A 24,074-nucleotide genomic window follows, 5' to 3' on the forward strand; every position below is an offset into this window, starting at 1 on the left:
ATGGTGCCAAATTTGTTTGAATGGTCTGCAATCACAAGACCTTCCTTCTTTGTATCTTTTAAGAACATACTACCTTGTCCTTTATGGTTTTTACAAGGTAATTGTTCTTGGACTCAAAACTGCTTCAATTAATTGTTAGGATAGAAAAGAATAAACTCCATCTTAAGCTTACTACAAACCTGAATGCTCGTAATTCAGAAGCATTCTTTAACCTTTCTTTCCTTTTTCTCACCTGTGCTCCTTCCACCTTGCTGTTAGCTTCAACCATGCTAAGTAGCTGATCCAAATCAACCTTCTTTGTAAATAAAGAAGACAGGTAGATTACTATTCCAACTTCTTCTGTCTTCAATTATTTTCTCAATTTCTCCTCCAGATAATAGTCTTACAGTTTCCTTTATCTCCCTTTACTTACAGAAGCTTTTTGCTATTTACAAAACAATATTTTGATGTACACTACATCCCTTACTCTCTGCAGCTCTGCATTTTGTAATTTGTCCAGTATGCTACTCGTGTTCTTTTACCTTTAATGACTACAGTGCCAAAAGGGTTTGTCAACATGTCAAACTCTCATCCTTGTATTGCTGTTCAGATACTTTACTCGGATTAGCCAACAGTCTCAAATGAAGTCTCAGCTTACCTGCAGAGAGAAACTGCTAAATGATCTCAGGTTTTTAATATTCTTTTGTAACTGTATTTCAAAGCTGTGCTAAACAAATCAGTCAGAGAGCATCAGCAAAGCAGTACACCCACGTTCACAACCTTTCTTTAGCTAAAGATAATTACAGACTGTACTACAGACAGCCTTTAATAAACAGCATCAGGTTTAGAAAGAAGACATCTGTAGGGACCTTTCTGTTGCCATGGAAATATCTGCAGGCCAAGCTGGCTTTAGCTTCACACATTACCTCTGTATTAACCTATTATTATGCTTTTCTTTGAGTATTAGTACAAATTATGGCCTAACTCACCCAACAGGATTATTATAAATGTTAATTTTGTCTGACTTTGAGAGATTCCAAAGAAGGAGTCACAAATGCTACATAAAAGGGTAAAATCCTGGACTTCCAGAAAACTGAATACTTGTCTGATGTTACATGGCTTTTATTCCATGGAGTCTCACATATCTGCAGCTTGTTTCAGTAACAGGGATAAGTCAAGTCTCCCAGCAATCACCAATGCATTTTCTGAAGGCCAGGGAACAATTCACAGCTGAATTTTTTCGCATCATTATAAAAGTCTGGATAGAACTTAGACCATGCCAGCTCAAAATATTCAACGTATTATTACTTTCTGAAACTATGTGATTAATGTGGTAACCACCATGAATGCAATAAACAGTAATGACAAATGGTGTGGAACACTACAGCAACAGCACAATAAATGTGTGTAACAGACAGTCTCATGTTGAAGACTGCTCTGAAGGATCCCAAAACATTTTCCAACTATGTACACTTAACACTGCTGAAATGCAGTAATCTCAAAGGGTAGATGCATATCTTGACTTCAGTAAGTAACTTATAAACAGCACATAGCATAACAGGGGCATCTTTAACACCCACAACAGAATAAACAGGATCTCAGTTTTTAAGATCTCATCCAAAACACACCCACACAGCCAAGTGCATAGTATTCAATTTACTTATTTCATATAAATGAAGAAATTAATCTCTGCTAAGGTATGAACCACTTGGACTCCAGAAGAGTGAGGGATCCAAGCTCGAAAGTTAAGATTTTTCACAATTAACAGCATTTTACCTGCTTCTCCAAAACTAGAGGATGTGACTGAAAATGTTCCTTACTCTGACAGCATCTCATACTGCCAATAACTTTGGAACAGAAGATCAATCAGAAGTTCTCCCTATTGGCTTCCACAGCAACATTAATTTTTGTCACCAAGTATCTGATGATAAGACTTTTGAAGAGAATCATTAAGACTGCTGCCCAAAAAGCACAGGCAACCTCTTTAAAATGAGCTAAACTTGAAACTCATAGAAAAATAGACTTAAAAAGAATTGCAGGAAATACAAAGCTATTGCTGCTGGTTCTTACCTAGTATGAACTGTTTATCTGTTAGCAAAAAGGCTCCAAGTAGAGTTTCTCAGATAAAGGAAATTATAGCAAAAATATTTTCTGGGTTTTTTTCTGTATTTTTCTAGTACCTTGTAACCTCAAAATAAAAAAGAAAGTAATTTTGTCAGGCTGTCCAGAGTGTGAACAGCAATTTAGGTTCTATTTCTGAACTGCTGACTCACATAAATCTGTGGAAATCTCTCCACAGACCCTAGAAAATCTGTGATTGTTGCCCAGAAGTAACAGTGAGTTCAGTCAACAATTAAAACCACCTATTTTCAGAATAAAAGGCAACCATTTCTCTCCTTTTTTACATCTTTATTTCTTGACCTTATTCCCTCCAGTGAAAAAAACCCTCACTCTTAGTAAGCAAAGGGATATTCTTTTTCATGCAAATCTTTAAAATTATAAATACTGGAGAACAGGCCTTCAGGCTGGAAATCTTCCTATAACAAGTGGCCTAGCTACCACCAGGTAAGGACTTAACTCATCACCTTGGTGTTTTTAACCAAGAGTAGCATTTGCACCACATTAGTACAAAATAATATAAAAACGTGATATTACAAGAGGCAATAACCCCACTGCCCCCCTGCCCCCAACTTGCCTCCACCCTCATGCTGCCATAGAGACTTGCACACCAGCACTAGGGAACTGGTGGACTGAAAATTACCTTTCTCCCAGAAAATTAATCATTTAATCAATTAATAATTTTATTGTATATCCATTCCTCAATCTGATGCACCAGGAGTATTACTGCTGGTAATAAGCTAGGAGCCACATGCAGCCAAGACAACACGGCGGGTGGATACTGTGTGCATGCAGCAGTACTGGCATATACCATGGGATGGTGACAATGAAGTGAAGTGGGGGTCTCAGGGCAACACAAAGGGGCACTGACATCTGCTTGAGCAGCCAGATTCCTGTATCATCAACTCACATTCAGTGGTGCCTTCTCTCAGTAATCCCCCTGGGATCAACAGGACCACACACAGACGACTTCATTGTACCACTGCTCCTAAAATGTTTCCCTTGTGTTTAATTTACATGATTGCACACTATCACTTGGGCAAAGCCCTCCATTTGTTCAGTGCTCATGATGACCAGCCATCAGTGAACAAGACAAGAGATTGTACTCATTATTCCACCATCACCGGGTGACTGATCAATGCTCCATTTCCTCTGGAAGATACACTCAAAACACTTCAAGTAATACCAAAGCTTTCTTATTCATGTCATAGAGGAAACAATCAATCCAAGTTCAAGTTACTGAACTCCCCATATACCTACCAGCCACGCCATGGAAAGCCAAGACCCAGGAGTGTAGAGGAGTCAATGCCTCCATAAGCTCCACTTCTGTTCCCAGCAGGGTGCAGGAAACATGTTGCTTGTCCTGCCAGACTACCTTTCCAGAAATCCTCCTTCACATGGAAGTGCCAGAAGGATGAGGCTCCATGGTCATGAAAAGCACATCCACCAAACTAAATGGATCCAAAGATGGGGCAGTAAAGCCAAGGACAAACTTCATGTGGAAGAAAAGTAGAATTACACTTCAGAAGCTGAAGAAGTTAAGGACAAACAGCTGGTGAGTGGAAACTCACAAGGTTTAAGCTGTATTACATCCAAATGATCCCTTATAAACATCAGGCATAGATAACCAGGTCAAAAATAGCATAATTTTTTAATGAAAAGACAAACTAAGATCTCTGCAGATCCTAGGTTCAATGTAGCTCCAATTAGGAACAATGCGATAGCGACAATCAAACAGCATTTAGCTGAACATCAAATAGTCTCTGGCCATGTAACAATGTATTTGCAAAGAACAGTGCATCTATTTAAAGAAATAACCAATAAAGCCAATTAGCATTTCCTAGATACAAGATATACAATCCCATTATTTTGGAGGGATTTTTTTTTTTTTTTAACATTTCAAAGTAATCACAGAATTTTTTTTTTTTTTTTTAAATATACTTTCCATCCAATCAAGCTTGGAACCAATGAAAAAGTGAAGTGAGCAACAGCCAAAGCGCAACATGCAGAGTTATACTGCCTAGGCAAAAGGGCTTCACACTCAGCAGCACCATGCCGGGAAAGAACTTGCCACTTGACATACAGAAGTTGCTTAAGTGAGAAGACTGATGCTAATTACATCAAGAGATTGGCACTGAAGGTCATGCTACTTAATATGCAGTATTCTTGGCCCTTTAAAGAACTCTTAACATATGGCATTTCTGGGTTTTAAGTCACATTTCAGAGACTTTCCTTGTATTTATTATATCTGATACCCATCTACAAAGACTTGAGAATGATCTTGTAAAACTGAGTGACAAGGTAACGACACAAAGTGCATGTGGGAGAGCTAACCTTTCCCGTCCGTATACAAGCATAACCCATAAACTGGGCATGTAAATGTAGCTGTCCTGGTGTCAATGCATTATATTACAGCAGCTCTCTTGGGAAACAAAACATTTCCTTCAAGATGGTGCCAGGTTCCGATATACTAAGTGTAACCCACTCTTTTAAATGCTGCATGGAAGACAGACGTGGGCAAAATGGTAATAACCTCCCATCTTTCAAGAATGAACTCCATTCAGGACTTTCCTGTTTCTGGGCAGGGGCTGGAACATTTTTGGTAACATTTTTGTTTTAAGCCAACCAAAACCTAAAATGTGAAAACTCATTAGAAATATAGATTGGGTTTAGCTTGGCTGTATGCCAGGCACCCAACCAAAGTCACTCTATCACTCCCTTCTACAACTGGACAGGGAAAATACAAGAAAGGGTTCATGGCTAGAGATAAGGACAGGGAGAGATCACTCACCAAATACCATTATGGGCAAAACAAGATTCAAACTGTGGATTTTAACCGAATTTATTACTGGGAAAAAAAAAAAAAATCAGAACACGGTAACGAGATGTAAAATAAATCTTAAATCCACCCCTTCCTCAGCTATACTTCTTCCCCCACAGCAGCACAGGGAGACTGAGAATGTGGGTTACAATCAGTTCATCAAGCATTTTTCCTCTTGCTGCTCAGGGAAAAAACAAAGAGTCCTTCCCCTGCTCCAGTGCAGGGTCCCTTCCAAAGGACACAGTCCTCCACAAACTTCTTTACTGGGTCCATCCCATAGACGACAGTTCTCCACAGATGGCTCCAACATGGTTGACTCTTCAACAAACTGCAGTCCTTCAGGCACAGTCTGCTCCAACACTGGTCCCCCAGAGGGTGACAAGTCCTACCAGGAAACCTTCTCCAGCACGAGCTCCTCTCTCCATGGGTCCGTGCTAGGATCCTGCTCCAGCATGGGCCTGCCATGCAGGCACACCTGCCTTCTAGGCATCCCACCAGCTCTGGTGTTCATCTCCTCCACTGGCTGCAGGTGGATCTCTATATCCCCATGGATCTCCAGAGGCTGCAGGGGGGCAGCTGCTTCACCATGGTCTGTACTTTGGTCTTCAGAGAAACTTCAGCTCTGGCACCTGGAGCACATCCTCCTCTCCTCCTCCACTGACCTTGGTTTCTGCAGAGGTACTGCTCCCACATATTCTCACCCTACTCTTCACTGGCTGCATAATTTTCTTATTATTTTTCCCTTCTTAAATCTTAACAGAAGCATTGCCACCTCTTCTAATTGGCCCCAGCTTGGGCCAGTGGCACATCTATCCTGGAGCTATTAATGCTATTCATGTTCTTGACACCTAAACCTGCACTGGTTACCATACCCATGCTACCCAGTGGTGAGAAATCAAGGGGTCAAAGGATTTTTGTCTTGTCAGTTCTAGAAATTAAGGATGATTAGCTCAGACACTGTTTTTTAACATTCAAATACTTAACTTACTGAAGAAGAACACTGAACCTGATATATTTAAAAATGCACGTTAGCATACATTTACAAGGTTGATATGAGACATGAACGTTCAAGGATATATAAAGTAGATAATATGCTTAGGTTTGGGAAAATGATGATTGAAGTCCTATGATAAACATCGAAGTAGCAGTTGACATGGAAATTGTTCTTCACAAAACTTAATGCAATTAGCAGACAACAGCTGCAAAATAACTGAAAAGAAGTAGCCTACATTTGCTACCACATTGCCACAGGCGTCCCAGATATCATAAGCATAAATGAGTTAAAAGATGGATTAAACAGTTTTACTGGGAAGAGTTCATGAGTGGCTATTACATAGAATGGTTCAAGTATAGCAATGGGCTTAAAATCACCTTAAAAATGCTGCCTGATCATTATGTCCAAGGAAGGATCACACAACGTGGACCTTTTCCATCTTCCCTGTTTTCCTCACCTATTGGGGATCCTGCTGCTGTGTGTGGCCAAATGGACCTTTGGTTTGACTCACCATGGTGGTTATGAGGATTCTAAATAAATCAGCCTGCTCCTGCTACCATTTCACTCCACACAACGAGACTAGAACCATAAACTGCTTTAACACACAGTATGTTTCACCACATGCCCATGTAACAAAGATTAAAGCATCAGCTAAGGTCCTCTGTGGACATTACCACTAGATGTCATGCCGTGTACTCAGTCATATGCCATTTGGACACCAAGTAATGAACAAGTTATCAAGAGTTATGAAAAAGAGCTGCACTTAGATTTAAGAAGAGTAGTGAAACACACAGGTTGATGACCGTATTTTAACCATGATTTTTAGACTGAGGAAACATGACACAGGGGTTAATGTAACATAATATAGATGAAACTGGATATATTGGATGAAAACCTGTTTTTTCTTATTAGGGACACAAAGTCCCTTGCACATCCTATAGAGCAGCATTCACATCACTCCCCAAATGGAACAACAAAACAAATACCTGGGTTTTGCAAAAGGCAAAGACTTGTTCTTACCAGGGCACAATGGAAGAAATTGTTTTTCATGTATTAAATCCTTTCTGACTTAGAGGCTGGTTAACCCAGATAAACTCTCCTCCATACATTCTTCCCTGACAACTGAGCTCAGATAAAGTTCTCCACCTAACATGTGACTAGATTAAGATGTTCTGGGCATTCATGACAAGAGTCTTTCCCTTGGCCCAGTAGAATTCAACCTTCTTTTCTCTTCCCCTCCCTAAGCTTTATGAGAACGATGAGAAGTTCTTCCTCAAGGTCAGACTTGAAGTGGTGGGTAGCTGTAAAGTACGTGATTTACTTGGGAGGAGATGCACTCTGAATCCAAAATTAGACCAAGCCTTTAACCGAAGCTCAACCAAAATGAATACATTTATCTGTATCTCATACGTAGAGGGCTATTTTAAAAGCTTCAATTTAGCCACTTTTTGCCTAGACCAAACTGATAAGTGAATTTTAAGAAACATCTCTAGAAAGTGCGATAGATAAACAAAACACTGAGAAGAGAAATGCATAATGAGAACACTGTGCATATACTGAAAACATAAGGCACAAACTGAATACTCTGGTCGCAATTGCTTCAAAATCTTTATGCTGTATGTAACAGTAAATGTCCAAACAATAATAGTATTTTCTATACTGATCACTGAATGTTAAATGCCGTTCCGAACAAGTACCTTCTGCTATTTGCCAGTGACCTTAATTTTGAAGGCATTCCACTAGCAATAGGCTCTATCCATGTTAAAACACTGAAATTTCATGTTTGGTGCACCACTTTCAGATGACAAAACTCTTCTCACAAAAATGGGGAGTTTATTAATTTCAAGTTCCTTTTCTTGGGATACATATTAAGATTACAGAATCACATAATGGGTCAGGTTGGAAGGACCACAGTGGGTCATCTGGTCCAACCTTCCTATTGAAGCCGTGACAAGACGGTTCTTGAATCCTATCAGCACTTCACTATTACTCCTTAATAACGATCCCCAAGACATAAACCAAACCTATGACTGTAGACAGAATGACATTATGTCATGGGCTGCATCTTGAGCTGTGCAGTCTCCAGGTTCTATGGACAGCTGGAATTGCTGATTCATTACAGTGAGAAGAGAGGGTATAACTTGTATGGAGCTCCTTCTTCCTCCAGGTCAATAAGGAAAGAATCAGTCTTTATGTTTCTCCAGTGTAAACTTCCAAGTCAACTGCGCAGGGGCTTATCCATCAGGTTTTCTAGAAGCGAACAGAAGTTGGAGGAGAAATCATATCCACTTAGGGAGTCTCACTAACTCAGAGATGAACACATCCCATCTATGGGACACACTGAAAGAGAAAATGTGAAGAAGAACCAGCTTCCCTCCCTGAAATGACTGTATTTGAAACTATGTAAAACAAAAGAACTCACTGCTGAGGATGCCTTTGCTTCAGGAAATGTCCAGGGATAATCAGCAGGTCGACAAAATAATATTCTCACATTATTGCTTTTGTTCAGTCATGCCAGGACAATCTTACTGTTTCGTGTGAGATAATGATGCAAGAAATCTTAAGAGATCTCTGCCACTGCATTTTAATTTATTTTTTGCTTTTGCATGACATGCTCCCAAGACTTCTAGCATACAGATACATCACCCTCATAAACGCCTTGATCCTTGTGTGGCTGCAAATGTTGATATACTCCATTACCAGCAACAGCACAGGTTACATAGAGGTGCTATAAAAGGATGAGGCTCAGACACAGATCCACGGTGTCTGAGAACTGCTCTTCTTTTCCACATGCAATCTCTCATGCTCACAAAAACAGATTCAAAAACAACCAGCAGAAGATTCCATCAGAAAAAACAGAGTTGTAGGGAAATCTCCAAATCACCCTAATAAGTACAGGCTGTGATATCAGGAAGCTCCATTCTTTCATGCTGTGTCACTTAGCTGTCTTTTGCTGGAGTCAAAATGCCTTCCTTGTTCAGTCACTTAGCACCTGCAAACTGCAAAAGCAAAGCCCAAACAGCCTTTCATCCACATGGCACGACTAAGAGCACGAGCCATGAATTAGGGTAGCACATATCCAAGCATGTGTTATCACTCTTTCCCTTTCCTCCACACTGCTTTGAGACTACTTCAGCACTTGCCTGACTCCTAAGAAAGCCAAAATCTTGTTGGGTTTTTCACTCATTCCCTTCAAACTACTTTTATGTCAGACTATCAGGCTGAAATGGCTCACTAAGCAATCCCACAGCTACCAGCACCAGTTCAGAGATGGCAGTTGCAGAGTTGGGGAAGGAAATAGGTGGGAAGAACCTCTTCAAATGTCTGACCTAGCCTTCCCTACAACTAATATTAAGGGTACTACTATAAGGAGTATTACATCCTGTTAAGGCTGGTAAGCACTCCTTGCACCCTGTCCAAAAAAGCAGGGGGCATAGTTTAAAACAAAAGCACAGAAAGCTGAGATTTGCATGTACACAACAGGAGGAGGGAATTGAGAGGAGGCAGCAGAGGAGCACAGGGCATCCACACAAGGTGGACAGAACAGCTATTTGCTCCAGGCCAAGTTGCACAGGGCTTTGAGGAACCTGATCTAGTGGAAGGTATCCCTGCCCTCTCCAGGGGGCTGGAACTAAATGTTCTTTCAGGTCCCAACCTAAACCATCCTATGATTCCATGACACCGGGCCATGCCAGGGAGCAGCAACAGCCTAGCTGCAGCAGCTCAGAACTCAGCAGAGGCAAATTTATCCAGAGGTACTCCCTATTAATATGTCTGGCAGCTTCTGATCCCAGAGGTGGCTCATACCACCCTAAGTGCACAAACCCTCACAGTGGGAGCACTCATCTAAACACAGATCACAGCGTAAGCTGAACACTGCTTTAAGGGCACTGGAGGTAAAGCAATGCAAGTGCCTTGCACTACTAAATCCTCCTGCAATAACGCCAGACAAACAAAAAGAAAAATCAGCGTTTTAGATAAAGTTTCAATGTCTTTTTTTGTTCCTTCTTTTGTAAAATCAGAAGGCTATAAAGACCTACAAACAAAACATGAACAACACATGTCCAAGTCCCAGAACACATGGCTTATCAGGGTTTAGAAAGAAGTAATTTTTAAAGATGCCAGCTCTCTGCAGAATTTTCACATTGTGTTAGAAGAAATAGGAAAGACAAAATTATGCTAGTCAATGATTTAAGGGAACACCCAAAACAGCTACTAAGGGAGACAGACTGGTGAAACCCACATCTGGCTTTCACAGCTGCTTGAGAAACGATTCACAAAGGGCTCGGGTCAGCCTGCAGCACAGGCTCAGGACTGGTACCCATCACCACACCGCAGGCAGACACTTCCCAGATTAGCAGATGGGCACAGCAGGGTCTGGTACAGGACAGCAGGAAGCTCCAACAGACAGATTGCCAGTGCAGAATTTCATAGGGGGAATGGTGAAGGTCGATTATCAAAAATGTAACCTTTTGGTTTTGCACAGAGCATGTTTTTCTCTTAAAGTTCCCACTCAGCAGTTATTCATTACCAGCTTCCTCCTGTTAGAAAAATTACTTGGTTGGCATGGCAACATATTCCCACCATGAATTTCTATCCCTCTGTCTACTTTCAGTTCCCGAGGAATGAGAGCTTCACTGATCCCTCTTCACCCTTTCATGCCATTACTGCCTATACCATACTCCTTCACATGGGCTTTTATTTAAATTGCATCTGGCACCCATGGGTGTGCACAGTCATTGTGTTCTCTGGCAATGACATTATGCAGAGGAGCTACAGTTCAGGAACACAGTCAATGTAAACAGCAACTCCTAAACACACCAGAGAACTGGTCAGGGCTTAGTTACTGACCTCCGTCATCCATCTTTTAGATGGTAAAATATATTTTCCCTTATTTTAAAATTAGTAAGGCAAATTCATCTAATGTTATGGATTTTTTTAACAGAAAGTTAGCTTAACAGAGGATGCATTCCAACTACATTTGCTGATGCAATTTGTACTCACCACTGACTGATGGATAACAACAAAAACATTTATCGTTTCAGAGAGTATGTGGTTTTAGAAATCATGAGTAAAAGCAAGGAACATAGTAAAAAATTAGGGTACATAATCAACAATAAACCCTCACATACACACTTCATCCCAGCATTTGATACAAATAAAATTAGTCCATAAAGAATATTTAAAAGATCACTACTTCATAGAAACTTTCCTTGTTGTAGATGTACTCCATATTAGCTTAATAGCAGGGTTTAAACAAAACTAAGAACAAACATCATTTAGTAATGCATTACCTAACATGTAATACATTACTCTGTCTTAAAATCCAAGCACATTTAATCCAGTTGATTTCTTCCAATTATTTTAAAGACTCTTAAAGATTTCTAGAGACTATGGTAGCACTTTCTATAGATTTAAGGTTCCTGCATGGTACACCCTGGCCCTAAGCCAGTGCCATGAGTAAGTAACAGAACTCCTTCAGTTCTTAAAAGCTAAGCAGATACTTACATTCTCTACTGAAGGCTTAATATTCAGCACCTTTCAAAAACAAGGCCACAGCATGCTTTCTGCTATGGACCAGGTATTTCATACTGTGCATATGTGATTTGGATTTACTTTATCAGGTTGAATATTAGGAAAAACTTTTTCACTTAAACTGGCTAAGCATTGGGCCAGGATCCCCAGGAAAGGGGCGGAGTCACCATCCCTAGAACTGTTCAAAAACCAGTAAATGTGTCACCTTGAGAAACAGTTTAGTGTACTTGGTGGTATTAGATAAAGACTGGACTTGATCATGGAAGTCTTTTCCAACCTTAATGATTCTGATACTTGGAGTACTCTTTTGTTTCTTTTTGAGCTTGAGGTTTGCTGACAAAGGTGCAAATATCAATTCCACAGAAGCCAAAAGTGTCTCTCCATAACCTATTTAAAGCTACCAAGTTCCTAGAGCAGGCAGCTATTTTACTGTTTAGCCTTTAAGAAATACTTGTTCTTTCTGACAACAGTAAGGTCACAATCTACACAGAAAAACTGTTACAAAACTCAAGGCGACCTCTTTTTAGACTGGAAGTATTTATGGATTTTTAATGTAAGAACAAATTAATATTTGAGTATTCAATAATAACAACTTACACACTTATGTTAACAGTCATCTTAAACTGATTCTTTATCCTATCAATACTATGAATGATTATTCAGCAAAAAAACTTAACAAAGGAAAGAAACTCAAGCTTCAATAAATCAAACTATATACTCTTTTCCAAGACCAGACATAAGCAACACTTACCTTTTCGCTTCAGATTTTTTAGCTTATTCTGTAAAATGAATACTATTCAGAAGCCAATGAGACTGTTCCAGCTTCAATTCTATTTCTCTATTCTATTTTACAAGTTTTCTATTATGAAAATCAATGATGTTTTTCTGTGCCATGTTTGCACAGCATGTTTTAACCTTCAGATCACACAGAACTCTGGATGTTGCAGATCTAATACTTCAATTAGTTTACTTAATCACCTTAATTTGGATGTGCAAAATAACCTGAATTGAGAGAGGAAAAAGGAGTTTCAGTTTTTCCCATATTTTTTTTTTCTTCTAGCTTAAAGTGCATCTCTGCACTGGCACAATCTCAGAGGAGTTTGCAGTGGACAGGAGTTCCCAAACTGCTGTTCTGCCATATAAATCATGGCTCAGACCACTACTACTTCCACAGGGGACCTTCTATTTGTTGACAGCTGTCAACAACATTAGTGCTTTTACTCAACAACAGAACAACATATTAGTATTAAAGCCCTAAGTACTCTATTAAACATAAGGTTTATAGTAACATTAAGTTATCACATAGCATTATTACACAATACTCAGTAGCTGAAGGAAGAAAAATTATTTTGTTCTCAACACCATAGCTTCTTCCCTCCCCAGACACCTCATCATATAGACTCCTCAGAAAACAGTTCTACTATAAGTAATGGGAACATAAATCAAGAGTCTGTCACAGGAAATGCTCTCATTGACACCACTATTTATACCACTACATCTTAAGCTCCTACTGCAGTCTCAGGATGGCAACAGGCAGATGCAAGACTGGGTTTTACAAAACCTACACCACAGCCTCTGGTTATCAGAAAAATCTCCACGAGGCTCAAAGAGCAGTGAAAATTTCCAATACTAAATGTCACCTTCTGCTCATGTGGTCCCCAGTGCACAGCAACAGGTACAGGCAGGTGTACCAGGGCACTGCTGCTATATGCTTGCTTTTTGCCTGTACTTTCTAGAAGTACATGATAACAGCAGCCAGCATATGCATAAGAAGAACCTCTCATCAGGTTCACTGTGATCACTCCTGTGGTCTTACAGCATCCCACACAGACAAAACCAAAATGACCACTGTTGGTGTGGAAAAGAGAACAGGTGGAGCTGTGGTAATCAGCAGGTATGATGACCTCTGGGAAATGGAGTTATAAGAGGAGAGTGAAGAAAGAATGGTGCTAACAAACACCCACTCCAGGTCAATCTAGACTCTCAACTAGAGGAGTTGTCAGGGAGCTAAGTGGGGTCTCATGGGAGATACCTCTAAAAGGGTCAAACAGCACAGGAGTATTGGAAAGTCTTTAAGGAGATCAAAGTACAGCACTAGTATATGTAACCACTCAAAAAACCAAGAAGCATTAGGAGACCAGTTTGGGAGACATTAAACACATGAAGCAACTCCAGTACAAAAAGGCAGTATAAGGAAGAGGAGCAAGAAAAGGATTAACACATAAATAACACACAGGAACACAGGGGTGGTGTTAGGAAAACCAAAGCTCAGCTGGAGTTCAGACTAGCAGGGAATATCAAAGGCAACAAGAACTTCTACTAATGCATCAGCCATACAAGGATGAACACAGAAAATGTGGGTTTGTAGCTGAAACGGGGGACAGCTCGCTGATATCTTTGCAGCACCTTCCTCTACCATGTGTGAAAGGTGCTAGAAATTAGCAAAGAGCTATCAAAGAAAAGTGGAAAAATCTCATGAAGGGGCACCTACGATATTAAAAACATAGCCAAGCATATCTGTAACCCAGACAGGAGAGGGTGATGCTGCTGTCTTCAAAGAATTAATGGAATGACATAAGCTTAAAGCACAACACCACATAGAAAGACCAAAGTCAGTGTCTCAGCACCACTATCAGTCTCTAGCATATATCATGAAAGTAGGAAGCAAGCTACCAACATCAACAGAGCCAAAGGAGCCAGGATGCATGTGACATCTGCGTGGCTGGTGTTCCCTCTAGGAACCAGGGGAATGGAGGCAATTTGGAGGAGATGGGGCTGAGGGGGCTAATCTGACCTGATCCTTTCCATGAACAAGAGTTGCTTGGGAAGATCACCTGTCCTCCCTCCACCACATCCTCAGCACCTCTCCTCCTCTTCCCTGCTCCCCGCCCACCCCAATGAGCTGGGTCTTAGCATACTTATTTGCTTGGATTCCATCCTTGGGCAATGGGAAGCATGAGCAGCAATCTGTGCCAGCAAGGGGGGACAAACACCACTTCTGATTGCTGCTGGCTTTTCCTGCCTGCAGTTCCAATGGTTTTCTGATACGTTTAAGTGATGCAACCAAGCAATAACAATATCTGTAAAAAGATGTCTGAAAGCAGATGCCCCCCTAAATAACAGCTTATTAAATACTCATCCTCACAATGTGAAACAGGGTGGGGGTGTGAAGAAGAGGAGAGTGAGGAGATTGTGAAGGGAATTTAAAAACAAGCAAACAACATTTCAAGAAAACAGAAACCTCAAAGTAATTTATGTAAGGACTACTCATCTCCACAGAGAGGAATAAGGAAAAAAGTCAATGATGCTAAAAAATATATACAGCTCGTTCAGTACTTCCCCAGCAGGATACAGAACAAGAATAAAATATACATTAAAAAGATGTTTAAGACAACCTCCAACAGAAAAAAAAAAGCTAACAGAACATCAACGGACAAGAGAAAAGTAAAAGTAATCCTTTCTCATAATGAACATCAAGGATTAAAATAATTTTGGTATTTTCCTAACATAATGGCATTTGTCTCATGATGCTGAAGTATTTGCGATACTGTAGATTATTGAGTTATACTGGCTTATTCTTATTTTTCTTAGGCTAGCCACCATATAATAGAAATATAGTAACAATGCACACTTACACAATCCTTCTCACTTCAAGAGTCCTTAAAGAAATAAAGTACAGCAATTACTGAACTGAAAGCCAGGAAGAGAGAAGATTTCACTTCACACAAGTCAAAACAAAGGGAAAGGACAAGAGCCCAGTCACTTGCACCTCATTTCTACTTTGAACATACCAACATGCCCTCCTGAGCACAATACAGACTGTCATAATGAACTGACTACTCTCATCAGCATTAAAACAAACAAAAATATTCAATTAAATTCATCTGTGAGTAAAACAAAATTAAACCTAATTACTAACTTTTCTCCTAGATAAATAACTTTAAAGATTTTGTGATTAATTATTTCACAGAGACATTTCAACGGGAAACATTTTTACTCAAGAGCTCTGGACCACAAAAGTTACCATACATCAGCAGGCCTGCACTACTCATGCATATATATAATCATAGACGGAGGCAAACAAGAAGTAATTCAAGGTAGCTTTATTTTGAGAGAAGCAGGATTACCTAACTCACCTTCCTCAGTTTCTTGATAGGAACAGAGAGGTTATGCACACCTGTAACCTATTGAATTTCACTGCTATTTCAACCTCAATTAAACTTCAGATGCCCAATCAGGGGACTTACCAGACTAGAAGAGTAATAGCTTTTCATAGGCCAATAATAGTTTCACACATTAAGTCTAAAATGCTCATTGCTGTATCTCAATTCCACTGCACTGTGACATGAAACAGCACAGACCTGTGACAGTTTCAAGGCAGAGGTACAACAGGACTTTAGAATACAGTGCTGTATTCCAGCTGATATATGCTCTGAGCTCCCATGACTACAGTGTTAATAGCCTTCTGGCACAATGCATAAAAGCAAAAATCTGTACCTCACTGGTTCCTCAATTAGGATTGCAAACTTAAGCAAAATTACAGCTAAACTGTCAATATTAGATTCCCCAAAGAGAAGGAAATGAAGCGTACACGAGTGTCACGGGAACTTGGGTTGTCAGGGAGAGTTACATTAATTGCAGGTATTTGAATGGTTAAAATTTTTCTTGCAATTTTTTTAAACCATTTTTAACAACATCTTTAGTGCAGTAATGGAAATGTTCACCTTTCACATCTTGAAAAAAGAAATCTATTTTCAACCCACAATGTAGATTTAGGAATCCACAGTAACTGACAATTACACAGCTTGTATATATCATACTTGTTTTTCTTTATGTCCAGTTTCTCAGCTTCCAGGAGATTCTCATCATAAGCTCTGGTAGCAGAACAAGATGAGAGGTCATATGTCACCAAAAAAGCAAACTGGCTTGAAGGTGAGCTCACAAAATAGTTGACTGGGCATAGAAGGCAACCAAAGTACAATCCTGCAATGAACTTCAGCACTACACTCCAATCAAAGAGTCAACTTTTCCTCTCCCAAAGGCAACATTATTTTTCTCATCCATTTAAGCACATAAACCTTATAAATTCATGTATCTAACAGATGATGTATTCTGTAACTGTATTTTTGCTATGGAACTGTAACAACATTAAGCTAAGTCAGTTTCTGGGTAACATCCCAGATAGTCTATGAAACTTTCTCCAGTCTTGGCAGATAAAGTATTATCCTTTTCCTCTACTATATAGTTCTTCATAAAAATTTAAATTTCTTGTAACTGAAACCATCTTATTGCTGCCCTTCTATTACTACAGACTTAGGAAATCTCTTTTGGGCATTGCACTGTTGGCGAAACACAAGCTGTATGGAGCAGAGATCTTCCTCTGCTTCGTTCCTTTACACTTGCTGCTGAATTCCCAAAAAGCACAGCCACTAATATCTGAAAAACACCATTAAAAGACTGTCTAAACTTCTGAGTAATTAAACCTAGATACGGTGGGACCACCCTTTAATGGTACAATAGCCTCACACAAACTAAGTTTTCACCCACAAGTGAAAATCCCCCTGTTCCTACCATACAGACCACAAACAATACCCGACAGAAAAATGAGCGCATTCTCTGCTGTTCTAACAGTCAACTCAGCTGCCTAGAAAAGGAAAGCAATGCAGACAGTGGTCAGTAAATTAAGTCTCCGAGGATCTGGGATACTTCACTTAGTGTGAACTTCAGACAGTATCATACATCTTATAACCCCACCTTCCTTTTAGTCTGCAATCTTGGTTAGCTTGGCAAGAAGATTGCCTCGCAAGTGTGCTGAGCTGGTTAAGCTATCATTTCCTGTTAGCCTTAAATCCATTACCTTTCTATAGTATTTTTGGGTCTGATCCCTGGAGAGAAGAGAAACACAAAAAATAAACAAGGAAACCACACCTACATCGATGATAAAACCCCTCGGCTCTCTACACATGAGCTGACTTCAAAAGGAGTAAGGAATAGGAGACCCTGAAAAGATTCAGTGTTTGATAATGCAACAGTGCAGAGACATGCCAGAAGTGGGCAGCCAGGATCCCAGAAGTAGTAAAGATGTTTCAGGATGAATTACAGATACAGGTCACCCACTCTAATCAGAAGCAGCACCCATGATCTTTTCCCTGCACTCCCCATCTCTATATAATAGAGGATATCCATGACTTCACATGCAAGTATGACTTGCAGGACATACATAACTATTCCCTTTCTCCCTTTGGGTAGGTTTTTCTTGGACCAGTGGTTAGTTGACTCTACACTCCCCAATGTCACTGAGTCACTGGCAAGGATTGAGCAAGAATGCCAGAATGACAGCAAATATGTAGGAGTTGGGTACCTTTTTTCTTTATGCAAACTTCCACTCAACATGGAACAACACCTGCAGTACTCATCAGCTTGTGACAACTGATTTGACTTAATTACTCCAACTGGCATAACCCTTCTGGGCTGCAAGCACAACCTTCAGCAGTGCTCAGGAAATACAGACGTACCCTTGGGTACATCTCACAGGGCTTTGCATCATGCTCTGTAGGTTAGGTCCTTACTGGATCTGGACTCAGATCCTGACCTCTTTCTGAAGACTATTCTACATTTATGGCACTGCAACGCAACCACTGAATTTTACCAGCTGTGATTCTAACACCTTGTAATTCCTTGAGTGATGCCAATTGCAAGATGAACAAAACCAACAGAAAGTAAGAAGGGCTTTTTTTGCAGAAGGGATTGATGCATGTGCACTGTCCATATGTAACTTGTTTCCCCAAATCAGTCATGCTAAACACTTCAGAAAACAAGTAAGTAATTGAATGAAGCAGAAACTCACAAATGACAACAGCAAATATCAGAAGTGCTCTTTCTTTTACTAATACAAAGAATGTACCCAAGCTGAATGAATCACTGCAAAACAGCTCCCCATATAGTCATGGAGCAGGCTTTGTTACTGAGACTACTCTCACAACTGAATAGGTATTTTTGGAAATTTTTAAAAATAAAAGGTTTATTTCAGCATTATCCAGGCTGAGGTAAAACATGTTTATGCATATAACAACATTAGGACGGATAGCATTCTTCAGATATGAGACAAAAAGATAATTTGGCTGGCTATGAAAGACACAGAACAATATTGACTTGTTAAAGGGTTTTGTCACTTTAATAATTTCTTTTCATAATTCAGTCACGATAAGTTATTTGAATGGAGACAGATCAAGAAGAATTAGGAGGAGAATTCAGAGTAGAGATATATAATCCCCCAGTGATGATTTGAGAGGACAAAATGCAGGCAAAGGAAAAGATGACACTGCAGATCTGGAAACAAAGAAACTAATGAAAATTAGCAGTTCATCATTCTCTGTATTTGAAGATTGGTTGTGGGATGTTAAGTCCCACATTTATATCTCCTTTATCAACAGCTTACAGCCCAACTTAGCAAATACTTAAAAAATTGCAACTGAACACTAAGTTGCACACATTTACCAATTTTTAGAAACTGGGCCACATTCTGCAATGAGTAGCAGGACTTTCAAACTCCACACCAAAACCAGTCAACACTATTCATTCTAACTTCTTAAAAAGTTGCCACCAGCTAATAAATTCTCCACCCACTTTCTATTACCAATGCATTACTCCAGCTTCCATGCATTTTTACAGTTAAGTATTAATTCCAGAATAGTTTTTGGCACAGACAAAGAAAGAATGAAGATTTTTTTTTTTTTCCTGCTGAAGTATACCACCTTCAGCCTCATGGGGAGAGACCATCTTCCTGTCCTTTTTTGAAGCTGGTAACTGAGAAAGATTTTACTGCAGCCCAAAAGATCTAAAGTTGCAGGTCACTGGAGAACATTAAATGATAAGCAAATTCATATTTCTAAAGTAATTCTCCCAATTTATTAGCAATGCTGGCTCCTGTTCCACAGTAGGGGAGATAATAATGAAGCCTTGTTAAAGGGCAATGCGATATCTTTTATGTAATGTCTTTTTTTCATTTGTGATAAAGTCATTAAAGCAGCACTGTATCTTCCTGAAGCTTCAAACAATAGACTGCATTAAATCTCCTCTGCAAAATTAAGGACAGTGGTTCACTAGAAAAATAAGCATGTGTTCTTGCTAATGCTGATGGCCCTCTTAAAATCATTAAACTTCTCTAAATTGGTGACAATAAAAAAATGCTGAACTGTTTTAACTTTTTTCCAAAGCAAATAGCAAATCCATTTCCCTTGTAAATACCTCTTTGTTCCAAATCTGACTAGAAACCTCTATCTCATAAGGTGTGTATTCCTTATGGACTGCCTAAATCCTATTCTCCCACAATGATCTAACTTGAACTCAGTATCTTAAATCTGGGTTGGTAAAGGTTTGTCTTCACTGCACCAACACAGGGTGCAGTTCCAGAGTCCTGCTCACCTCTTCACCAGTCACAGGCTCCAAGGATCTAGTGCATGGGGCATAGCAGAGTGGGCTGTTTTGCAGCTTGGAGTACCTCACACAGTTTCATTCTCCCAGGGCTACCTGAAAATCTCAGCTGGACTACACTTTCTTTGCTTACTGCTTTTGCATTTTAAATTCACCTTTACTTGCTCTAGGTAAGTAAAACCTGGGCAGTGTAAGGACTGAGATACTACTGCTTAAGACAACTTCTTAAAAACTTTTCAGTGATAGCAGACCAGGTTTGGACAGAGCATGTAAATACAGTGAAAGACACAGAGGAATCATGAAGCAAAACATATAACACAAAAGTTAGAACATCTTGGAGCTTATGCACAAATGGTATAGAAGAACCTTACATTATACTTGGCCTCTTTTGCAACAAGATTGAAGTCTGCAAATTAAAACAAGAAACCAGGGAATATAAAGGATTGGTTGCCTAACTTGGTATCCAAATACAGCAGAAGATGCTAGTATCTGCTCTGTTCTGGTTCTCATCTACATCATATATGACTTCTACCACCACTGTTCATAGCCAAGAGACAACCTGGTGAAGACCAAGTTGCCCAGAACAGTGTAGGGAAGATGAATTTCTTATTAATGAAATGCACATGGTGCATTTTTTCACAACAACTACAGGTCACAAAAAGTAAGTGAAAAAGTAATTCAAGGTTAAAAGCTGGTATTGTTTGTATAAAACCTTTTTTCCTCCAGTTGTACTTCCATTTTGGTGCTGTAGGTGGGAATGTTCTGAGTTTTTTTACTTCCTTGTTGTCAAGTTATTGGAATGATCATTGTTCACTTTATTAAGAATGCTAAGCTGGGTATTTTCTACTTCTTTAGTCAATAGGTCAAGGAAAGCACCAACTGGGTGTGCAACACAGTCCTGCATTCATAAATAGACAGACAATACCTAAACTTTCCCAGCAGGGTCCTGTGTGCGAAGCCCACCTTGGAGGCCATGAATCACAAGAAGAGTTAACCAAGACACAACAACAGAGAAAAAACATTTTTTGGATGACATGTTCATGTGTCCTGCAGAAAAGTACTCAATAGTACTCAAAAGTACTGTTCCTACAGGAACAGGCATATATCCTTTTTTATTTAAAAACAAGAAGATATTTGAAATATGGGCTCAGACTTAAACAGGAGACAACTCAAAGCAGTGCTGTAGCCCTTCTAAGACAACAGCACCCTAAAGCCTCATGGGCAAACTCAGAGTTCTCTGGTCTGATAGAGCAATACTCACCATTCTGGTGCTCCAGACCCAGTTGGTTTCACTCCTCCACAACTGATACTGCCTTCATGATTCTCCAATCACAGATGAAATCTTTTTTTCATAACCCTTAACCCTTAAATGTCTCACTTTTGCCCTTGCAAACCTAGATACCCGCAACTGATACTAAACCAGAACAGCAAAAAACCCAAATGTCTTCCCCTGGGTTTTGGAAGTTTGTCTGGTGTTCAGCTTGTAAGTGATGAAGCCTTGGACTTTTATGCTCACAAGACTCAAAATGCCATCTTAGTTCTCTAAGTTTAAAGCAGAAGTCACATCTCCCAGTACACACATATGCTGTGATGGAGATGCCACTCTATGGACTTTGGGCACTATAGCAACACAGACAGACCTCAAAATTTCAAACCCCTACTGTTTGGATCACACTTAAGTTCCCACTCCATGCTTCCCAGTTATGATATTCATCTTCCCAAATAGCTCCACGTGCTGATTTTGGTAATCACATCCTTCAAATACTTGTCCCTGTTATGTATACCAACACCTACATATTCAAAGCAGTCTCTGAAATACATGCCAAACATCTGTTTCAACCAGCCCTCTTTAGAGTTTAAGCTGTTTGCTGGAAAATTGCCATTCTAATGGCCAGCTCCTCTGTTAGTGGACTGGAGAATTCATTTTGTATTTATTGATTGTTCCCTAATGAAGAATCATAAAGGTGCCAGAGACTCTTGACCAGACACTACTTAATTAGTACCAAAGTGCATAAAATTCCAAATCAAATGAGCTCTTTGTCCAATGGCTCAGTCACCGGAGAAAAAAAATGACATCATTTTCTGCTTATACAGAAGTCCATAAAATTTTATTAAAGAAACTCTAAGGAAATTTAAAAAAATATATAGATCATTCATTTCCTTCCAATTCCTACACCACCAAGCAGGTCTTCCAGAATCAACCCATGCTTTGTTATAGGAAGTATCTTCATAAAGGACTCAGTAATATGTATCATGCACAGAATTTATTTCAAACTGAACGAAGGCAAATGCCAGTGGAACCTTTGTCTTCTGAACACTATAGAGGAACGTTTCTGTTACATACAAAGACATAATGCAAAACATCCAGAAGGTATTAAAAAAATGAATGGATCCGTCTTTTCATCATCATGGATCACACAGTAATTCAATTTTTACATTCCCACAAACTACGTCATATTGGAGTAATTTCTGAGGGTACTTGCTCTCAAGAAGGCAGAGGTAAGCAAGAACTCGATTAAATGCCAACCTTTTTCTTCCTCTCAAAGCCTCAAAAACACCCTGAATAATTGGCATTTCCTTGCAACCATTTCAAATTAAGCTATCCTGAAAGTTAATTCCCTCTCTTCCATATCATTTAAATTCTCAATTAAATAACTGAGAAAAGAGCAGAAAGGGAAAAAAGCCAAGTAACAGAATTAGGCAAAAGCCTGTCTCTACAAGGCAATAGCATTGCTGCTCCTATCAGGCTGCTTGTTGAAGGCATCTGTCCTCAGATTAGTAAAGTGGCTTGGATTCTTTGGAACAACATATGATATACAAAAAGTAACAAAGTTTCATGACAGCAAAAAATCCATTAAATACAGATAACCTTGCTGTAATCTACAATCACTGATACCACATATGCAAGAAAATACCCTCCCATCTTCCTAAAAACTATCGTTCCAACACCTAGTTCTGCAAAAAAATTCAAAATCCAATTCATGCTCTGTCCTGTATTCAGCAGTTGACGTGACACCAGCTTTAGTCCTCTTATCTTAAACAGGTGCATTTCACGAGAGAGAGAGCAGGTTTCCACAAACAATAAATGGATTAAGATGAGCATAAAAATGATGAAACAGCCACAGTAAGGCAAATAGCCCCAGAAGGCAGAGGAGTAAACATACATACATATATGGACTTCCCAGACATATGAATTTGGCTTCCTTTACTGAAATCTATTCCTTTTTTTTTTAATTAAAGTGCACCTTTTTTAATAGGTGTAAAATTACACCAACAGCATGTCAGCTATCCCAGATGATTTCCATAAGTCTTCTGCAGAGTTCTGTTCTGTGCTCCCAGCAGATCAGACTAGATGCTCACCAGTACAAGCCCCAAGAAAATATGCTCCAGAACAGTGGAAATAAAGAAAAACATAGAAAAGAAAATGGGAGGAACATCTAACCACAGAGAAGCTGGGGAAGGGTTCCCAGAGTGAGGTCACACAATCCTCTGCTTACCCCTTGCTCGGATTCCAGCAGCTCTGTTTTGACTCTGACTGCCGGCATCCCATCAAGCATTAACATTCTGTTCTCAAAGTCGCTGATGTCCTAAGGCAAAAAAGGACAAGGTTAATCAGAAAAATATGAAAAAAACACCTGTTCCAATTCACTGGTTTAAGTTCTATGATACTGTAGATGTATGTTTCTTTCAGCGGAAATGAAGTTAACGAGGAGGATGTGATAGTAAAATCAAGGAGTAGCTACCAAGTTACTATTTCTGCTTAAACAGTAAATCATACTTTCAGTTACCCTTTAAAGATAACTAAGTCTTTGTAACCAACAAGGGAAAAATCATCTCCAATTGCTACTTTGTAATTTGAAATTAATTACACAGGTACGTGTATATAAATTCCTTGCTTTAGAACTGAAAAAGAAAGCAGTGGCGTCAAACAGTTTGAAGGTTTTGGCAGCATGCTTAGGTATAGATGATTTCAGTCATAACATTTGGACTTCTGGTAGACAAAGCATGGGCTTGTATGTAGAGAAGTTACAGTAAAGGCCTGTACCCATAGACATTATAAATTAACACACAATTGCTCAAATTTCTTATCATTGTCTTATAAAGTTATCAGCATTTGTCAATGAGAATCTCCAAACACCTCTGAGACAAGAGATTAAAAAAGCAACTTAATAAAATGCATTGTCCATGTACTTA

General features: G+C 39.5%; 1 protein-coding gene across 1 annotated transcript in view; it reads right to left on the reverse strand.

Annotated features, from left to right (window-relative positions):
• KLF12 (KLF transcription factor 12) overlaps positions 1-23,443 on the reverse strand; it is a 123,153-nt gene extending 99,710 nt beyond the window's left edge. Inside the window, exon 1 of the mRNA XM_062514792.1 lies at positions 23,378-23,443. Coding sequence (XP_062370776.1) covers positions 23,378-23,443 — 66 coding nt within the window. The remainder of the gene's footprint in view (positions 1-23,377) is intronic.
• Positions 23,444-24,074: the final 631 nt, after the last annotated feature.

This window comes from Cinclus cinclus, chromosome 2 (assembly GCF_963662255.1).
Source record: "Cinclus cinclus chromosome 2, bCinCin1.1, whole genome shotgun sequence".
NCBI lineage: Eukaryota > Metazoa > Chordata > Aves > Passeriformes > Cinclidae > Cinclus > Cinclus cinclus.